Source organism: Physella acuta, unplaced genomic scaffold, assembly GCF_028476545.2.
Source record: "Physella acuta isolate Inbredline_101_S28 unplaced genomic scaffold, ASM2847654v3 ptg001051l, whole genome shotgun sequence".
In the NCBI taxonomy this organism is placed as follows: domain Eukaryota; kingdom Metazoa; phylum Mollusca; class Gastropoda; family Physidae; genus Physella; species Physella acuta.
Window position 1 is genome coordinate 413,869 of NW_026732568.1, and position 21,975 is coordinate 435,843.

Genomic DNA, 21,975 nt, shown 5'->3' on the forward strand with positions numbered 1-21,975 from the left:
AATATATCTTATTAATTTCAGGTCATGTTGAAGCTTTAACCATTAGTTATAGTTAACTTAAAAGATAAAATTATTAAAATAAATAAATCAAAAGCTATTATCATATTTAAGAACTCAGGTCACACTAAATAGTAAAGTGCCTTACTACAACAATGTTAGATCTATATTTTCTTTAAATATGAAAGCAGTTTGTATGGTTATAATTACGGTAAATACATTTAACATTTAGATCTTAGACATGATTAGATAAATGTATGCTAATTTTTATAGGAGTGTTCTGTTATCCCCAACTACTTAGACCGAGCCAACAGCCAACTTGGCCTACTAGGCCACTGTTCAAGTAGGCCTTGAGCTAGAGGTTACGTAAATTTAATACCGGAAGTGCTGCATAGTTTCAGGTGACTCGTTTCGGTGCGTGTTAACCTCGGTGCTTGATACTTTCAGAAAAAACAGTGGATTGAAATCTTCACTCTTGGAATAAATTAGATGTAGGCCTATAATATTCTATATGGAATATCTAGACTAGATCTAGACTCTAGATCTATATCATTATTAACAGACAAGTCCCATATCCTTGCTTGAATAATTTTACAGTAAAAAAGGCATTACGTACGTAAGATGTGCTGCTTCAAATGTAGAAAATCCTGAGACTGAGGTGCTGTGTTGTTTTGTAATCATTATCACAAGTCTCACTCAAGGCTGTCACAGTATTGTTTAGTGTAAACAAAACAAAAACAGACACAATGGTCACAGTTCTTGTAAGTAAAAATATTAGGCCAATTAAATTACAAGTGTTAGTCCTAGATCTACTCCGACTTATGTACTATATGTAGGGGTGCCACTCTTCCAGCTCATATGAAATTATGAAGGATCTCTACTGACTCTCAGTTACTTGGCACTTATCACTTATCAGCGTTCTTACTTCTATCTATCTAGATCTAGACGTCTAGATACTTATAGGCCAAGATCTATACTTTTGAACACAAATTAATTCTAGAAATAAAGTAGTTTATATTTGGAATATTATTGTTCACTTCTCAGTCTGTAAACTCATAACAAAAGCATAACTAAATAATATGTTGCAAATGTTGCTAGTCTAGTGACTAAATATAGTGTGTTGTTGTTTTTAGGAATCTTTCCTTGAACTAAATGAAAGTTTTTAAAAAAGTTTTTCTACAATTTCCAAACATTGCTACTTGCATAATCAACCACTCACAATATCTTGTCCACTAAAATTCAGATAGTTGAGGGATCACTGTCAGTTTGCATTAGTTAAGATATAAGCAGACCTGTAGCATACATCGATCATAGCATGAAAAATTTCTATTTGAGATAGTTGGTGATGTCACTTTTATTTTGACAGAAATCAAATAATTTGAAAAACGCTCATCGACAATGCTAAAATATTTACAAGGTCTCATGAGCAAACAATGCTTTTATTAAAGATAGCAAGTTTGTTGATTTTCTTATTTAGGCCCAATATTGTTTCCCCTTTTATTGAATTTAGTCATTTTTAATCAAATTTTGATGTCTGAGATCATTTGTCATGGAACCAATTTGTTTATGGCAGGAAACAGATTCAACTCTCAAACATCTACTTTTAGGGTCGATTTTCGCCAATTTTCAAAGTAACAAATATTGACATATTATATATCAATTTTGTTGCTTAACAATCGAGGAATTCAAAAATATAAAAATTAATAGCACTAGACATTTACATCACGTTCAAAATTTAGATTAACCACACTCACTCAAATGACATTTTTTTTTTTACATCGAAATGTAGTAAGGTCTAAAATCCACGAAATTCACAAAATTAACAATATAATTACACAGAAATGTCACTTAGGCATAAATTTATTTGTAATTATGTCAAACTTTACAAAATATACCAGTTTATAGCTTATTTCTATAATTATTCTTGAAAAAAAAACGACCGCTTTCCCCTTTAAAAAATGTTCAAAATTCTGGCTTTTAAAAACACTCTGGGGAAGAAAAAAATAACAGAGTTAAATATAGAAGGTCTATATAAAAAATATTATTAGTAAAATATGTCTATATGCCAATTTTTATTATAGTTGCAGCATTTACATGGCTAATTATAATTGTTTAGTACTTTATAAATTAATTTAAGGTTACGACTGTCTGTGGCCTCATTCAAATAGTGTGGTGTCAGTGAACAGGGTGTTAGTTAGGGCCTGATACGATTTCATTAGAATTGGTAATGAACAGAATGTATCATTAGAACTGGCCTATAAAAACAATGTTGATGATAGATGCAGTAGTTTTAATGCTACTTATAATAGATCAAAATGACAAACATAATTAAAACCTAAGAATCTGGAAGCGGTGACCTCATTTTACTGACACGTTTGTCAAATAGTTAGTAAAATCGATCTAGATCTAGAATCTACGTAATTTTGAAAATACGCTAGATCTAGAAGCAAAATCACTTTTAAAAACTAAAGTTAGTGATTAGTTCTGTAATGAAATTGAAATCCACAGCTAATATGTAAGTATCTTTTGATTTAAAAAAAAAAAATACGCGTAGTTCTAAGAAAAAAAAAATTTCTACGGTGTACTCGATCCCTATCCCAAAACGTGCCAGCCATATCGCATGCGTATTCAGCTACTCAGCTGCTTATCAAATCTTCGAATTTTAAATTTATATAATAAAAGTAGGTCACCCTAAAAAAAAGAGTACAATGGCTCCCGTTTTCACGACAGCCGTCACTCGATTCATAATTTACAGAGTTATAAAGTTCTACTTTCTTTTGGCTATAGATTTGAAGAAATTTAAATTTGTTATTTCTCATGTGTTCCAACAATTGTACCTAATTTTAATAAACATTACATTAGTGAGGACTCGGTTCTTTTTAGGATTAGCCCTCGACACTATACAGACTATTGCGAAGAAACAGACTCGCGCGAATGTCGTGCGTAGGCTGGTTCAGTGGCGAAGGTTAGAAGCCAATTTCAGACGGAAAGTTTTTACTTTGAAATAATTACATTATCAATTAATTTCGATTTAAAACAAATGGCTTAAAGTCAAAAGTAAACTAACATTTAAAAACTTTGTTATTCGCAGTGTACTCAAGATTCTCGTGTTTTAAAGATAAGTCTAGTTTTACTACGTGTGCGTGCATGGTGCGAATACCGATTTTCCGCGACAGAAAATCATTAAAAATAAAAAAAAAGTATCTACGGCAAAATAATAATTATATTTTAAAGAATTAAATAGATTTAACTTAACTGTTATTTAAATACATGCTTCGGAGTAAAAAAATACAATTTTATATCCGTAAAAAATTAACTGAAATTCCCGCTTTCAGCGACGCCGATGTGTCGTAATTTTCGGCAGTCATTTTGTTCAATTTAAAGTAAAAAACGCATTCAAATATACTTTTTTTTACTTTCATAATTTACAGCAATCATTTCTAATGAAAAATCCATAAAAAAATAATAGTTATTTTTACAAAATATTATTTCTTACCTTATTAGTGCAGTACACGTACTTTCCAAGTAGATCCATTCCGTCTAGATTTGCATACTTCGCATTCTTCGCCGCGGCACAAAATGTCATAAAAAACGAATTCCACAAAAATGTTGCTAACGAAGCTTGTAAAAACCTTGCTCTATTTATCAGTATAAACAAAATCCCCGAACGATGTCTGGTTAGAAAGTTTATGAACGGCGAAGACCGAATATGCATTTTGCGGTACCAATCTGTTTCCTGCCATATAAAAAGATGAGTTTTGTTTTATTTTACACTGGTAGTGACTTGAAAACCAAAATACACCTGACTTACAGCAGTAGTTATTCATTCCAAATTAAATCACCTTGTGGTTTCTGACAACACCAGCTGTGACTTTGGCAAGATAACTTTCATGGGAAAAAATTTTAACTGAATTTTTTAAATTTTAGTTTTATATTTTTTTAATAGGAAGAACAAAGTATTTGCCAATGTTTTCCTTGCGATAAAGTTTTAGATGATGTTGAATATTTAAGTGATACCAATAATTGTATGGTGAAGCTTATCAACATTAAATGATACCTAAACAAAATATTTAATTGATGTTTCATCTGAGTAAAAAGTAATCTAATGGTGTTTTTTTTTTATTCGTTTCAGAATTGTATACAAATGCAGCACTACCTGCTTAGAAATAAACATTAATGTCCAGCAGCAAAATGAGATTTAAAGATCTTTTTAGGTATCTTGGGCTTAGACCTAGATCACCACCGTCAAGAATTTTCTTAAGTGTCAATGTAATGAGCAGACGGAAACAGTCAGCCAAGGCTGTTATCAAAATAAGCTTCTGCGCTTGTATTGTCTTGGTCATAGCATTTTGTGTTGTTTACACTTTACTTCTGGCTTATGTAGACAATAGATTTCATTCTTCAATGCTAGAACTTCCTGTGCCATATAAAAAAATTAGACTCCTTGGAAAGTATCATGTCATAGGTGGTAGAGCTGGGTCTAAAAAATCAGATAAAAATGCAATGACCTCAACACAAGAGAATATCTCTGATGTTGTTTGGAATTCTAGTCTGTATTACCATGATAAGGTGTCATTACCACTGTGCGTTCCCAAAGCTTTTTTCCAAATTCTCATTACATCGGCACACAAACACAGAGCTCAAAGACAGGCAATCAGAGACAGTTGGTGTTCACCTGATAGGTTTCCTTTACTCTCAGGCCAAACATGGCAGTGTATATTTTTAGTGGGTGTTCCAAGCAAAAGTGAAGATTTGCCTGAGCTTATTCAAGAAATGTTCCTGTATAAGGATATGCTCCTAGGCACATATGAGGACACTTATCGCAACTTGACTCATAAAGTTCTCCATGGCTTTCACTGGAGTTCTAGTCATTGCCCAGCTTCTTATGTTATTAAGACTGATGATGACTGTTTTGTTAATACGCATTTAGTGTACAAGTTTCTTCAAAATTATAATTTACAAATCAATGGATTGTATGTCGGCAATGTTGTTGTGGATCAAAATAGGCTTGAGGTTGTTCGAGGTGAAAAAAATAGATGGTCAGTGAAAATTGATGAATATTCAAAACAATATTACCCACCCTACGCCAGCGGTATGGGCTATATTTTATCAAAAGATGTTGTTGATCGACTGGTGTCTCGTAGTGCCTATATCGCCCCCTTTCCAAATGAAGATGCATATGTGGGGGTTGTTATTTCTAAGCTTGGGATAAAACCTATAAGCAGTAGTAGGTTTTTGATCAGTTCAATGGGGTTGAGTGTCTGTAATTATCTTTATGTTTTTATTGTGCATGGTGTCAAGCTTGAAGCCCATGAAGAGTTACTGAATAAGACTTTGAAAGCATCTGTTGAGTGCAAAGATACAAGTATTTCAACATGGAGTTGATCAGCCGTCGTTCCTGTACATTATTTGGCAGCATATCCTGAATCTAGAGTGTGTGAATTAATTCATGCGGTCAACTCATTTTAAAATACTCCACTGTGTTAATACTTGATTATTATTTTTTGTTGTATATGCTACTTTTATAGGAAATTTTTTTTTTTACTTAGCCAGATGGTTAATTAAGGTTGTACAATTAATGTTGGACTGAAAGTGGCCTTATCATAGTGTGATCCCTCTTGTACACGGACTGCTATTAATGTAATTAAATTTATAGTGTTATAATAAGAATAATTTCTTTATGTAAATTGTTTACCCTTTTTTGTAATTATTGTGATAGGCATGTGAGAAGTAGGCTGTACATTAAATTTTTTGAAGTTGGAGTTGATGAAGAAATATTAGTTCTATGAGTCTAGGTTGTGTTTAAAAATTGTTTACTTTGGTTGTGGTTTAGCTTTATATATTTGCTGATCACTATCTAAGTTTATGTAGGTTAAATGCAGGTAGATTGTGCTGTTTTTATAATCAATGCTATATAAAAAGTCTTTTAGTATTATATTAATAATTCAACACTTAAACTATACTAGTATTGGAAGAATTTTGTAATTTTTAGATATTCAACCTTTGGCAATAATGCATTTTACATTTATTTTAGGTGTTTCCTCATTTTTTTATAAGTGCTTAGATTATTTTTGTATTAAGATCGCATTACTTATTCTTTTAATCTTGGTTTTTCTATTTCAATTTCAAAATAATTGTGATAGAAGATTAATTTTTTGAAAATTATTTTTCTTAGTTTAATTTGAGCTAATTTTATTATCTATAGTTAGGGACAAAATTACAAAAATTTCAACTTGCTATTTAAAGTGGGGTTCAGTAAATTAATTTTATAAATGTTATATTTTATATTTATATATATTTACAAAAAGCTGTTAAAAGGGTTATTTTTAAGGTACACTACAAGTAGGTTTGATGGATATGCTGAACCTTTCCTTACCTAGCAGGCTGTAGAGTTTATCAAAAGATCCTGTATCTTGTTGTTTAATTAATTTTACTTCAAACATAAATTTGCTTTATTAAGTATATACAGGGAGGCTGGTGCATTATGTTAGAAACATTATTTGTCAAATATTATGTCAAACACTGTTTTATTTTTCTTAAATCAAGATGCTTACTTTGTTCTTATCAAACACATTCTTGCATGTTTCACTTGTTGTTACGTAATCGTAATTTTAAGTTCATTGAATTATTGTACCTTTTGTGTTCACCTCTTTTTAAACATGTAAATTGTTTCATTTTTGTAGTTCATGTTAGTACAAACTGTTTTTGTTTGTATATTTTGCAATTATATTCGTGTACTGCAAAATTATTTTAACTATTGATTTTCTAGTCCTTTTGATGGTAAAAATGCATTTAAATATTAACTATTGATGGAATTAATAAGTGTGTTTAAACAATCACAACTAGGTCTGTGTATTAGGTACAGAATATTATTTTTTTCTTCTTCTTTCTTGACAAAGTAACCTGACCACTAAAAATGTAAAATTTGAAAAGTTTTTTCAATATCTATTTTATTAATTTTAGTTTTTATTAAACAAGCAGGTCACAACATAAATCTATGTGGGTAAATAACAAATTCTTTCTCCTGGTTTCTCTACTGCAGTGGGAGTGTAAGAAATAACTTATGACGTATAGCCTTAGTTTAATCGTAAGGTGTTAATTAATACTTCTAAACAATCATTTCATTGCTGCTAAAAATTTTATAGATCTGAATTTGCCCCCTTCCCTTTTATTTATTAAAATTCTATCCAATGGGGGCAGTTTATTTTCCATCCTGTCTCTGTCTACTAATCAAGTTTTCTCTGCCTGTCTCATCAAATGGTCTCTCCTTGTTCCAGTCATGTTTACTTTTCTATTTATAATAAATATTACCTTAAGCTGGGGTAGAGGTTGTTTTTATAATAGTGTACATTTCATAGGAATACATTTTGGACAGAGTATAGAAAAGAAGGATCATTTTACAAAAAACTTTTAAACTTTCAACAAATTTTAAGCATTCTTTGTACTTAATTATATAAGATTTTTATTTACCTAAAGTACTCATTTATGTATGTCATAGTGCAGACAGTATATATTTTAAGCAAAGTTGTAATCATTTAACTTCTTTTTGGACTTTAATATCAGTATATGATCTGAATATAATGTATGACGTTGGTTTATTGACATCTCTTCCTATGGTTTCATTTGCTTTATGTTCTTGTTGTTGAATATGACTTAATTACCATAATTAAAATGCTGCCATTAAACTGTACTTGTAAATATCCCAAAGTCTAGTCATTTCCTAATTTGTGCACTTGCAATATTTTTTTTATTCAATTGATGTGCTTAAACTTTAAAATCATTGTTGCTGTTAATTTTGTGTCAGTGTCATTTTATTCAAGAAGTGTAACATTATTGTACTACTCCAGAATATCAGTGATTGCTTTCTTCCACCTGTGTTGATTTCTGTGTCCATGTTCTGCTGCTGTCTTTTTATTTACTGCTGTACTCAGCCAGCAGGGGCTGGCATGATGATAGTCATAAAGATCATACTTTTAATCTCTGTCTCGCCTAGCTGTCTCTTGAGTATCATTGGTCAATGTTTGGAAGGGGACTTATAATTTAAGAAATATTTATGCCCAGTGCATTTGTGGTTTACTTTCTATAATCTGTTAACATTAAGTAAAATAATTTTATGGGGAAGATGTTTCTAGGTTTATTGGTTGGTGTTGCTGTTTGTATTTTTTTTTTAATTATTTCACTGTTGTAACATTGAGCCAAACATGTTCATAGCTTGCATTTTAACATACAACGTTGTTGAAGGTGACAATCCTGGGAGAAGGTTTCATTTCTATTTTACAACTTTTTATAGTTGTGTATGGGGAAAATGACAAAAGACATTTAGTGTTGTTTATTAATTGACATTTTGTCAATATTTGTATTCAATTATGAAATTTGTTACTCCCCCACTTAAAAAACTTATTTTTAATTTGTTTTAGCCGAGTATTATACAGCTCATTTTAGAAGATACTTCCTTTAAGTTTTAGTCCTGTGTTTTGAACACTTTGTTCTTTAGGTAAAAGAGAGAGAAAAAAAATAAGGTAATTTTGAAGTTGCCAATATTTTTAAAAGAAGTTGGTACTATTTTTGTCTCACGTTACTATTGTTAGTTACCAAAGTAGTTTTTTCTTCACTTTTTACAGCATGCATAAAATGTAAATAGACCAAAACTTCTGTCTGTCAGAATACCAAATATCTGTGTTAAAATTGTCACAATAATGTAAAATTATTTCTACAACAATTATTTGAAATGAGTGAAATATTGGTGAAATTTGTTTTTCCCTTGAAGTTAACTCCATGACTTACCTGTCTATTTTTTTAACACATGGGGAATGTTATATATTTTGCTTGCAACTTTTGTACCTTCATTTAACAAGGTTTGAGGTTCAATCTCTGTAGCCTACATATAAAAAGGTCTTGCATGGAAAAATGTTTTAAAATTTCAGCTGCATTACTAATTATTTAACTGTTGCATAATATATAAAAATTTTGACTCAAAGGATAAAGAATAACTAAAGCAACACTTCTCAGAGGCTCAAATACTATAGACAATAAAATCTAACTAACAGCTAGTTTTGTTATGTAAGTTTCTATCTATGGTCATCACAGTGCTTTGTTTTACACATGCATATATCAATGCAATCATATTCAGTTTTTTAAAAATCTGTTGAAATAATAAGATTGATGTAATTGCTCTACTTTTAGTATTGTTTATTTTAGTCAAGAAAAAGAAGTATAAATTCAAATGTATCTAAGTTATCAAATTGCACAAAGTTTTCCGAACATTTTATGTGTTATGCTTGTTGACTTTTAACCACATTAAAACTGCCCTGAACTGAATTTTTTGCCCAATATTTTTAATATATAAAGATAAGAAGAAGAAAAGTAATAAACCAAATTCAAAATGATCTTGTTTTGTTATTATTTAATTAAAAGTGTTAGAAAGTATATAATTTGTGAAAAGGACATTGCAACTCAAGGGAAAGATTATGGGTCCAAAGCTATTGTATACCATTTTGAGTGGGGGGGTGTAGGCGGAGGGGTAATGTCATTTTAAGTTCAAGGGTTAGTTTTGTGACTAGAGGGGGGGGGGGGGATAAAATGTTACATAAGTTAATGTAACATAATTATACTTGAAACATTCAGTGGCTATTTGTGCGCAAGCAACTTGCCTTTGAGTGTATTGCCTAGACTAGATTGAAAAAACAACCACTCATTATGGCTATGAAAATGGCACTAGAAATAGTTATCACTGGAGTAATCATTAGAACTCATGCCACAAAACAGTCAGACCTATACCTATCTTTTATTTCTTAAATGGCGTTTCCATCCGACACTCTCAGTAAGATAATTGCTTTAATGGAATAGGGCCTACACGTTTCTTTACCTTTCCCACCGTGTAGCAAATATCTTTCATAATCAGATTACATTAGTAAAGTTACCCTTTCAAACACCGTGGGGCAGATTAAGTAGAGTTCATGTTTCTGTGCTTTCATCATAAGAAAGGGCAGCACTACAATTGTCGGTACCCATCAGTGCTGTGGGCTCAGGGACGTGTTATGGACTCGATCCCTATAGATCCAAACCATATACTCATTAAATGAAATCACAATCCCTGGGGGGGGGGGGGGGTGCAAAAACCATGACTTTCTTTTGTCTCCCCCCCCCCCCCCCACCGAACGTAATGGAATTTATATAATATATACTTTTGACTGTCAGCTCCCCCCCCCCCCCCCCAAATTTCAAGTGCCCCACCCCCGGAGAAAAAAGTCGGGAAGAAACGCTGATTAAAGTTATAGTTAATTTGGGGGCGGGGTTGGTGGCTTTTTGTGACGATTCATAGTGTGGGGTAAAATTATTTTTTAAAGGCGTGACGTCGTTAATAGATGACCCCTTTCTGGTTAGCGGTTGCGCGCTCTACACTACCAAGAGCAGCTGTGCCAAATCGGATTATCGCCGATTGTGAATGACACCCAGTATTTTAATCCTATAGCTTTGCGTTGTTGTTGATTTTTTTTTTATGTGAGTGTGAACGCGGATCAGGGGTTTTTTTTTTAATTTATTATTAGATCTAAATCTATATTTCTCAAGTTGTTTTATCAAAATATTTGTTTTGTTGTTTTTACAAAAATAAAATTAAATAGCCTATTGACTGTCTTCTGATAAATACAGTTAGGCCGGAAATACTCTAGGAGCTCCATGACGACTTATATAAGTGAAGAAAACAAAACACATTTTGATTGGATAATCGACTTAACTCTGGCCAATAAAAATAGCTTTGAGATCTTACGTTGCTCTGCACTGTTTAGATAGCAACGAAAGACCATACATATCGGTGGTGTATAAATCTGCTTCTTGCTGCTGCTATAAAACTACTGTAAGTGTATGTTGACTTTTAGTATAGATTAAAAATAATATTGATAAACTTGTATTCAGTGTTTGTTTTGTTTTTGTAGGCCTAAACTCCTTAAATTCAACTTACTAACTGTTACTAAAGAAAGTACCTTCAAAAACCATATCTCTGTGGGCCACCCACCCCATAAGAAGAGTCAAATCAGAGACTACTAACTATGATGTATTTCTTAGATCTAGCATTCTTCTAGTCTAGTAATTAAGTAGACTACTACTAGATCAGCTTAGTAGATCTGGCACTTTATTAGTTATAGTAATAATAGGTTATTAATAGGCCTATCACTATCTAGTATCTCTTAATTAAAAAAAAAAGGTTTTTTTAGACAAGTCACACACCTACTGCTAAATCTTGAGTTAGGATACAGGCATAGAAAAGAGTCTGTAGGACGTCCTTCAGTCCACTCAACTTGCATGGGTACCTGACTCAAGTTAGGAAAAGCTAACACAGCCAATTCATAATAAACGGTCACTGAAACAGCTTAACTCTACTACTGTTTTGGGACTAACAGGAAAAGATGATGAGTGATGAATATGGGAAACAAGTTTTTTTTTAATTATAAATCATTAATAACAAGTAGTTCTTTGCTAGTTTCACTGACTGCCAAGAGTCAAGATTTAGGTTAAGCCAAGCCCTAGGGCTAGGGTCAGTTTAATTCTCCAGCTATGATGTTGGTGGTGAGATCTTTGATAACAACAACTAATGATTAGGTTTTGAAATGTATAATACATTCTTACAGTTTTGTACAACTTCATTCAGTGCGAGACTTCCTTCTCTTCCCTTTTAAACCCTTTCATCCTCTCATGAATGCTATCTCAGCTGTCATTCACCTGTCTGAACACATTCACATATCAAACATACACAAATGTCCATCAAACTTTATATTCATTATGTACAATTTACTTATTTCCACCCATACAACAATTACATCACCACAGTTAGGATTATATTAATTAAGGCCAAGGCTATTTTCTTTAGTAAGTACATACTTATTCCATAAACTGGCCATTTTGGAATCTTATGGTGGAAAACTTAGAAGTTTGCTTAAGAATGTTCATAGAGATTTTTATATTTTATAACTTTCTCTAAAATAAAAAATCTTCTGAACCCCAGTCAGTGACTGATTTTCATGCTTTTCATTCCCAAAGCAATGGGGTTGTCCTCTATAAATGTCTTACATTTATTGGCTATTAAAACTATAATGTTCTGTTTATTAGAATCATGGCAACAGAGGTCAGACAAGTTGTAAGACATCAACCACCAGACTGGTTCACTGAGCTTTACACTCAGTCAACCAATGCTGAGCGTCAGAGGTCTGCATCTCATCAGGTGAGTTGTCATGTGCTGCTTAGTTATACATTTTTTTTAAAGTATTGTAATCCCAAGGCTAGAATTTTCTCTACATCTGTTTCATAGCATATTTTAAAGCAAATTTAATATTTAACTATTTGTTTCCTTAGGTCCGTCAAGAATCCAGATTTTTACGCAATGAGACAGATAGTCAGACAAAGTGGGATCAGTATTCAAATGATGTCAGACTGGCTGACCGTGTTGACCATATAAGGAAGTGGAAGGAAATTCTAGAAAGGACTTTGGGACAGTTAGACCAGGAAATTGCTGATCTATCTGAAGCAAAAGAATTAACAGAACAAGCACTAGAAGCAAAAAATCTCCCAACTGATGTCAACATTGAATGCTTAACCTTGCGTGAGGGAAGAAGGAATATAGATGTTGTGCAGGATGAACCAGAAAATCAGCTTCACAAAGTAAGCAATAACTATATATTTGTACTTTTTTCTTCAAAATAATTTTAGTGCCTATTTTCTATAAAGATAATGTACTTTTTCTTCAAAATAATTTTTTGGCTACTTTTTCATGAAGATTTTTGTATTTTATTTATTTAAATTAAAAAAATCTCTAGTCTAAATAATTTTATCCATATTTACATAAGCTTTATAGCAAATTAATTTTATACTTTTTCCTCAGGTAGATTTTTTTCGCTCTTTTTACAATAATAAACAAATTACACCAGATTCTTTTTTATTTCATGTGACTTAATGTACATCACAAATATTCCCTTATTTTTTTCTTACAAAAGGAAGCCGAGGTTATTGACGGGATTAAAAAAGTGCTGCAGCAGAGGATAGCAGATTCATTTGAGCAGCTGTGTCTTCTACAAGAAGCTAGACAACAAGTACAAGCAGACCTACAGGACAAAAATATTGCTTTAGGCATTGACATTGACCAGTACAACTTGTCTGATAGATCCCCAAACATCAGCTACAAGCCTGATCCACTGCGTGTACCTAAAGGGTTAGTATGTCTTACACTTCTTTTATTTTTACATATTAGTTGTATCTTAATTTGATGGAATTACCTGTGTAGTTTTTTTTAGTTATTTATATGCTATTTAATTAATTTATTGATGGATTACCCTATTCATTTTCAGCCTTCCGTTTTAATATGCCTGGATAGATGAAATAAAATTTCTAATTGTCCCCTGACATTATGTCGCTATGAAACTATGTCTGAATCTAGTGCCTAATACCATTTAAATTGGCAATTCATACTTGTGTTTGTTTTAGGCTAATCTGTTCACCCATGTTTAACATCTGAGTTAAAATATTATTTGAACAATGTCGAACAATGCTCCAATACTCCATGGATGAAGGATATGACACTATGTATTTTATAACTGTTTCCCTTACAGGAGTACCACCCCTCAGCAATGGGAAGACTTCAGTCGCTACAATAAGGAGAGAGCTGATGCTGAGATGAAGTCGTCCAACAGACTCCGGGAACAAATCCACCACACACTGCAACAGACAGCCAATGATCTAGAAGCACAGAAACAAGCCACTGAGTTTGCCTTCAGGAAGAGGATCCATGAATTTGAGAGGGCCAAGGATGAGCTAGAATGGCAGAAAAAGAATGTAAGAGTTTATTTAATCCTTAAATCTATAAGTGGCCCTTAATTTAATGAATAACTTTTAAAATATTAAAATAATTGATACATTTTATTGTTACTATATCCGCTTGCCATAACAAATGTAGTTTTATGAGTAAAGACTGGAACAAGAACTCCTACCTTAATGTATGTAGGCATTCTAAGCTGTGAACTAGGTCTTGCCTTATTACATATCCGGTAAACCACTTAGCAGATCATGCAGTACCAGAAATGTATATAAGCTTTTAACATCAGTTTTGGAAAAGTTTCCAACTTGTTCTTAAAAAAGAAAAACTATCTATTTTTGTAATTGTAATATTTTCAATATTTTTGCTTAAAAAAACTAAATCTGCACATGTCTGTTTACTGTTTACATTTATGTCTAATTCTTTAAAACGCTTCTTGTTATACAGACTGAAGATGAAATTGCTGAGTTGGAAAATGACATTCGGGGCATCGAGGAAGCAATCCGCAACAAAATCCGACCAACCAAAAAGGCTGAAACTAGACTGGAGAACAGAACTTATCGGCCAAATGTTGAGCTGTGTAGAGATGCTGCCCAGTATGGCCTTGTTGATGAGGTTAAACAGCTGTATGCATCCAAGAATGCACTTGAAGAGAAGCTCAAACAAGCCCAGTAAGTTTTTAAAGCTGTTTTTTTTCCTCTTGGTTCAGTTTGCTGTTAGAATCTTTTTTTTTTTTTTGAATACAGTGATAATATGTTAAACATTTACATTTTGACCATGAAAATTAGATTAGAATCTGTTTTATAAATTTTTAATTATCTTTTTATTTTCAATCCTAGACATGCCTTGGATGGTCTACAGAAGAATCTTCACCGCCTTAATGATGACATTGCTCTCAAGACCCAGTCTCTTCGTTTGGATAACCAGTGCCTAGGGGTGCGCCAGAAGTTGAACCCATCCCCTACTAACCAGGTTGAGCACAACTTGAACCTGACTGGAATTGAAAGGATGAAATCTGCTATCTTAGCTTAACCTCACCTCAGTTTTCAAAACATCAAAAATTGGGACCAATAGTGATGCTGTTTTGGTTTAGTATTTTATCTACAGGAAAGCACCTTTGACCCTTTCCTTTCACATAATTTAAGGTTGTTTTTGTTTAATTATCATCTAAGCTTGCATCACTTCAATTAGAGGTCAATGTATTTAAAAAATTTGAGTATTGGTGTCTGCATAAAATCAAATGAGCTTGTAGTGATTACATAAACTAAAAGGAGGAAGTATTTTTTTTTTATATGGCTTTTTACATTTTCTTTTTACAAGTAGATTTTAATTTTGATACAAATTTGGGTTTACATTTGATATATTGTGCACAGTTATTTTAGACACTTTTTAATATATTTATCTAAGTTTTGAATGTATGACACAACCTTGTGGCCTGTGAACAATTAAAATATAATTAACATTATTAAACAGTATTAAAATACAATAGTGTGTGTGTGTGGCTGTGAATGTTATGTTTTGCTTATCATTGGCTGTGATACTGCACTGTATGTCAGAGAGCACTAAGCAGCATTCCAATTTTTTTAATAGATGGATTATATGCTGGCTTTTATAACGTTCTTATAAAAAAAAATTTGACGTAACCTTAGAATTTTTGTAGGGTGAGAATTTTATTTTCTTGTCAAGTCTTCAAAATACAAGCAAGTCCCCAATTTAAAGTAGGCAGGGTGGTCAGAAATTTTGAATTTTTTAAACTTAAAATTAGGTATTATTCAAAATAATATATTACAAACATTAATATATGCTTATAGTTTAAAAAATTTATTTTCTATTCTATGGATCTAAAACTTTACTAAAATGAAACCCTGAATTTAAGTACAGTGGGAGGTTTTTAAAATTTAAAAATATTATCAATGTTGTAACTGTAATTTTCTGGTATTGCTAGATGATTTTGTTTAGTATCACCATATTTATTTTATAAAAATAAATACTGAAAATTTTAAGCATTATAGTTGCTGAAGTATTTTTCTTCATCATGACATTTTAAAAACATTACTTAGAAAATATAAGTGGTATTCATTCAAGATATCAAGGCATTTTAAAATATTAAAAACAAGACAATTGTCCAAAACCATTTCTTAAAATCTATCATGTATGAAATGCTTCATTATTTCAAAAGATAATAAAAATTTAACAACTATTGTAATTTTTTAAATACTGACTGTTTTCTGAGGTGCTTGATAGAATTTTCTCCACACTGTTCAACTAGTTGTTTAATTTTAAAAGATTGCTATTACATTGAAAAATGCTCTCGTAAGCATTTAATTTTTTTTAATGAGATCTTATTATTGAATTATTTTATAATCAAATCAATGTTTTTAAACCTTAAGATTTAAACTAAGCATTGAAAATAAACGTGCAAAAAAGAAAATACAAATGAGCTTTTTTTTAAATCATACACTTTGATTTATTATAATAATCTACATTTTTTTATATTAACTTGTAAACATCGTATAACATAAACACTAAATTAAATAAAAAGTTGATAGAATTGTTTATCCTATTATTGCACAACATCAAACGAATTATTTATAATAAAGGGAAATACAATCAAATCTAAAATTATGTACAAAATATAACAATCTAATAAATATGATATAAAAAACAATTTTAAAAACTTAATCTTTGTTCAGGGTTTTATAATCTATTGTTTATTTCATTTATATTATAGTATCAAAATGGATTTAGTTTGAATCCCTAGTATTTTTTTTTTAATCTTAAGTCTAAAAAAGATATGTAAATAGTGGCTTAAATTTGAAATGTTTAATCCTATATTCCTTAAAGCTATAGTTAAACAAAATTTAAAACAACTGACATTAGGGCGGCATGATTTTATTAAAACATTGAATCTTTCCCAAGTATTATAATGTCAACTTGGTCTTCAAAATGGACTCAATCTTTTGTAGAACAAAAGTGTAGGTCTTAATTTAATCGCATAGCTTTAAATAGTTTAAACAGAAAGAGAGTTTTAAAATGTTTAAATATTTTAAAAGAATAAGTGTTAGCATTTATTAATGTACTCTTCAAGTCAAAAAACTAAAAAGTAGTTAACCCAATACTTGTCTTAGCGCTTGGGGGTTGAGTGTGTTATCTATGGTCCTCTCATAAAGCAGTCAAAAGCCTCAGACAACAATAACTTAACAAGATTATTTACAGACTAGATCCAAAGAATGTAACACTATGATCAAGCTGTGGATATTTTGATAATCATGTTAAAAACCAGTGCCAGCACAAAGTACTATTTAATTTGGTTTCAACTTCCTTTTTTTTAATATTGACCATATCATACATTGCATGTTGGTAAAACAAAACTCTGCTACAAATGAACATGATTATAATGAAATAGGCACAGAATTTAATAGAATGTCCTGATCTGTAGTAATCTAAAAATTAATTGAACCCAAGCAATTAACATATTATTAGTAATTATGCCAACAGGAAAGGATTGCACAAGTTTCACACCCCAAAAAGTCATAAAATAGTTTTTAGTTAATTTACATATAATGTTACAATGATGTTATAATATTATCAGACCATTCTGGCTTGATTGTTCAATATCCTTAAATTGTTTTCATTTTAAAAATATAAAGTACATGAAATAAAATTAATCCAACAGGCCAACAGTATGTTAAAAAAGATCTTATGGCCAACTTTACATATCATACACACTCAGGATCATACAACATTTAGTTACATACTTTATGTATTTTATTTAATCAATAACAACACTGTCTATGCAATAGAAATACAAAACAGAACAATAAAAATGTGGAAGACCTGGTAGAATCACACAAAAAATTAAATATTAACCAAACAGTAAAGGATATTACTTAATTTTCAATTTTCTGTGTTAAAATATTTCCCTACATTGATTTAACAATTAAACAAAAAATTTTTTTTAATTCTTACAAGTAAAATTTGTTTAATCTGAGCAAATCTTTTTATAACTAAGCTTTCAAGAGTAAATGTATTGATTTATACAAATAGACATAAATATCCTACTGGATGTATTTCTATTTTTTGATGATGTTATACACTGCAGCTTGAGCACCTTTAAACTCCTTGCCCATTACCTTACATGTGTCTCTTTGTATAAGATGAACTTCACACTCAGGCCCTAGAAGATTGACAACATAACAGGGCTTTGAAAATTTGAACCACATACAGAATAATACTTAATAGAAAAACATTTTGTAGATTATGTTAAGCACTCACAGTTCAAGGAAAAAATTATGTACTAGTAGGGCCATATTACACACACTGGAATTCTGTAGAAAGGAAAGTAGTCTGTGCTTTCCCGTAATTAATTAAGATACCTAGAGGCACAGTGCTGACCACACTATCTCTTCAAATGCCAAGGTCACAGAAACAAGTGAACTCTACTTCACTTGCCCCATAGACCATCAGGTTTGAAAGGGAAACTTTACTTTTACTTTATGTTTTGCAGATAATTATTGCGTACTAGAAATTAATATGATTTCAGAATGTTAGTGTTTAATCAATTTTAAAATTATGTAATTACCATAGAGTGTCTTGATTTCATCTTCAGACATTGGGTAAGGAGGTGGTGGTTTGTTCAGCCATTCAACATCTGAGAATTTTTTTTTTAAATTAGTTACATTTATTAATGATAAAAATTAGTTACATTTATTAATGATAGTGATTATAAAAGTACAAACTGTAGCACAAAGAGGTGTAAAGGTAATCACGAATATGTTATTTCCATTGGTAAATTAATTCCTCAGTTAACTTGCAATGCAAATTGAAATATTAAGATAATCAAAAAGACATTTTTAAAAAGCCTTTTAGATTCTCATAATATCCAGAACAAAAGTGTGTGTATATACATATACTCACATATATTCACATATATTACAGTATCAAAATAAATTAACCTTTCATTAATGCAGCATCATATTCCTTAATCATCAATAGAATCCTGCCATTGGGACTTAAGAGTTTCTTCATATTTTCAACATACCTGGGAAATTACAAAATGTTTTTAGTATTAGAACTTAAAAGCTTAAATTGTGTATAATTCTAAATGATGTTCTTTATAACATAAGCTACACATTTTTTAATGAATAAAGTTTACATTTTTAATTTTGAGGCCTGATCTTCATATTCACCAAGCTATGTAACAGTCTAACTTACCCAGAAACATCTTCCCTGTTTAGTGCAACCAAGGATCCCTTGTCCCATACTGCATCAAATGTCCCTTCAACGTCACTGAAAAAAGTATAGCTTTATCTAACTATTCCGAATGTCCCTTCAACATCACTGAAAAAAAATCCAAGTATAGCTTGATTTAACTATTCCGAATGTCCCTTCAACATCACTGAAAAAAATCCAAGTATAGCTTTATCTAACTATTCCGAATGTCTTTAATATGTGCAATGTAATAACACAAGTTCCTCTTTCAGTTTTTACTTAAGTATTTTTTTTTTATAATTGCTTCGTAATAACAATTGGTTTCTTTCAGGCATGTCTATGGGGTTGGAGCACTGCCTCCAGGAGTGCCGCCCCCCCCCCACCCCCCATGGGCCCTATATATAATTTAAATAGAAAATATTTACTTTAATCATTCTTATATTGCCCCCACCCGTCCCCCTTCTGAGAAAAATGAATGAAATAGTCCCTGACGATGATATGGCAGTGAAATACTTTTCTAGGCTAAGCTATCAATCACACATGTCATTCTCATTGATATTTCTCCAGTTTTTTTAAAAGTGAAGTATTGGAAAGTGAAGCTTGGAAACATATTTACTCACTGTGTAAAGTTAAAGATGTCAGTACAATACAGCCTTATCTGTCCATCTTTACTCTGGTTAAGATAGTAGTTAAATTAATTTCATGCATAAAAACAAAACACTTATTTATTGCAATTAAATTAGCAGACAATTATCTATTCAAAAAAATTTTAGGACTAGATCTAGTCTTATAAACAGAATTAAATTAATAGAGGTAATAAATAGTCATTTCTAATAATTATTTAAAAACTAAGCATAACTGTGGTTGTTCACTCGCGATGTTTGTGTTAGGATAAATTTTTATATTTAAACAGTTAATCTCAAACATTTAGCCAAATACAACTTATAATTTTTCCTCCATTCTTACATTTTACATTAAAAATTAAATTACTTTTTATTGTTTGATTTAAGTACTTGTTTCTCAGCTATTTTAAAAGTGTGTAATTATTGTTATCTACCCTTTGTCGGCTTTGTAAACCTACATACTACATAGACAAACAAGAATGGTCAAAAACAAGGCCAGTACTGAGATAACACCACTTTGAGATAGAATTTATCTTCGAAGCAATGTTTTACATTTGAAATTGAATCATTCAAAATATAAATTTACAAATTGTGTAAATTCATAAGCTTAAGCTGGTTAAATTTAGAGGCAAAATTATCATATGATGCCTATTCAACTTGAAATGTTTAATCCTAGATTCCTTAAAGTTTTAAAGTTAAAATTTAGATCAATGTATGTGATATATGGCCTGTATAGTGGATAAAAGAGTTTGAAGTTTTAAAAAATACCTTCAACAGCTGGAAACTTTTTCCATTGTTGAGCACATCTTCAACAGAATATTCAATGTTTTGTTCAGTAAAAAAGTCCTCCAGTGCCTTCTTCACCCCGTCCACTCCAACTACATTGTAACCCTGACTGGCCAGCCTTTTCACACACAAAAATGTTTGAATTTTTTTAGGATGATTTTTTTTAAACTAATTTTTTATGTAGTTTACTGAGGCACAGCCAGTGGTTTATGGAGATTTATAAAAAAAAAAAAGTAATATGAAGTATTTAAAAATCTAATTGTGGTTTATCATTTTCTAAACTAAACAAAAAAAAGTATTGTAAAAACATTTTTAGCTCAGCTATTTGAGAAGTGAATATTTTAGCATAAAATGTTATAAAATACTTCTTTCTATTTTAAATTTCTAGAAGTTTAAAAACTTAACACTTGCATATTTACATACCAGCTCATATCAACAGTTTTACCACACAGTGGAAAGAAGACTTTGTTAGCTTTCCCCTCAGGGATTAGTTTAGTGAGGTGTTTAACCAACATTCTAGGAAACAGATACATAAATATTGTGATATTTTTTTTTTTAAATTAAAAACTCAGGTGGGTAATAATTGAAAACAAAATATTTTAATATAATTTATATTGCATAGGTCAATAACTAATTTGTGGCATTATATTTTACATTTTATATTACTTACATTAAATATATCAGATAGGGCACTCATACAAACACATATAAGACTACCATAACGTTCAATGTTTATGCTATAAATTTCAAATCTTGTAATGTAATAATTTTAAAATAACAAACCTGTTGACAACTCCGTCATGGAATCCAATATCTCCATCACGCCACCTGTCACTCCACACCTTCATCCTGTCTTTAGTATCAGCATCCACAGTAGACATTTTTCTTCAGGTAAAAAAAGTAAGATAGTTAAAGATGTTTAAAACACCTGTATCTAATAAATCTGCTAAAAAACAAAATGCATTAACATTATTGATATTTTTTTGCTTAGCCTATCACATTTTTCTTTTATCAGTGATAAATTCAAATAGTGATAAGTAGGCCCTACTTAGCTGGAGAGCATAGTAAATTTTAGAACATTTTTTTTTAAATTAACAAATATTGTCAAATAAGCATTTCATTAATTGTGTGTTTATAATTATACCTGGACATTTTTCAAAGTAGGCCAACAAAAAGGCTATATTTATAGAGGCTACTTACCAACTCGTGCCATTAAATTTAAGGTTAATTACTGTTATCAGCTTAACAATGTCATGGTAGCTTATCATGTAAAATGTAGGTTATAGCTAATTGATAAGAGATTTTTTTTCAGTCTGATGAAGAGAAAGAATTTTAAAACTTAATAATAAAATGTATCCCATTAAACACTGGGCCTTCACTAATCATTTAATGGACAAGTGTTTACAAACTGTCAAGTCTGTCTAGAGATAACAACACAGGGCTGTGTTTGGTACAAAAAACAGTACATGGATTATATATTTTTCTAAAAGGAAATTTACTTGCTTTGATAGGCATTTGTTAATTTAGAAAAAAAAATAACCAATAGACACCCATGTT

The 21,975-nt window shown here is 30.9% G+C and overlaps 3 protein-coding genes across 4 annotated transcripts; 2 read left to right on the top strand and 1 right to left on the bottom strand.

The window, feature by feature from the left end:
* The first annotated feature begins 402 nt into the window (after window positions 1-402).
* LOC131955047 (beta-1,3-galactosyltransferase 1) lies at window positions 403-9,373 on the top strand. 2 transcript variants are annotated; one of them, XM_059318996.1, is made up of 2 exons: window positions 403-488; window positions 4,130-9,373. In XM_059318996.1, exon 2 carries the CDS (start codon window positions 4,174-4,176, stop codon window positions 5,380-5,382), a length of 1,209 nt encoding a protein of 402 aa, XP_059174979.1. In that variant the 5' UTR covers window positions 403-488; window positions 4,130-4,173; the 3' UTR covers window positions 5,383-9,373. The 2 variants fall into 2 exon arrangements, with proteins under 2 accessions (XP_059174979.1, XP_059174978.1); XM_059318995.1 differs by lacking the exon at window positions 403-488 and adding an exon at window positions 701-758.
* A 1,372-nt stretch (window positions 9,374-10,745) lies between these two features.
* Window positions 10,746-15,284, top strand: LOC131955048 (tektin-2). The gene is made up of 7 exons (XM_059318997.1): window positions 10,746-10,852; window positions 12,103-12,214; window positions 12,346-12,651; window positions 12,984-13,198; window positions 13,596-13,818; window positions 14,246-14,469; window positions 14,638-15,284. The coding sequence occupies exons 2-7, from the start codon at window positions 12,107-12,109 to the stop codon at window positions 14,828-14,830; spliced, it is 1,269 nt and encodes a 422-aa protein (XP_059174980.1). The 5' UTR covers window positions 10,746-10,852; window positions 12,103-12,106; the 3' UTR covers window positions 14,831-15,284.
* A 2,559-nt stretch (window positions 15,285-17,843) lies between these two features.
* Window positions 17,844-21,299, bottom strand: LOC131955040 (putative thiopurine S-methyltransferase). Its single transcript, XM_059318987.1, has 8 exons — window positions 21,202-21,299; window positions 20,842-20,934; window positions 20,401-20,536; window positions 19,630-19,682; window positions 19,013-19,087; window positions 18,754-18,839; window positions 18,381-18,449; window positions 17,844-17,975 (listed from the first exon to the last, which is right to left on the bottom strand). The coding sequence occupies exons 1-8, from the start codon at window positions 21,297-21,299 to the stop codon at window positions 17,872-17,874; spliced, it is 714 nt and encodes a 237-aa protein (XP_059174970.1). The 3' UTR covers window positions 17,844-17,871.
* Between the last annotated feature and the right edge of the window lie 676 nt (window positions 21,300-21,975).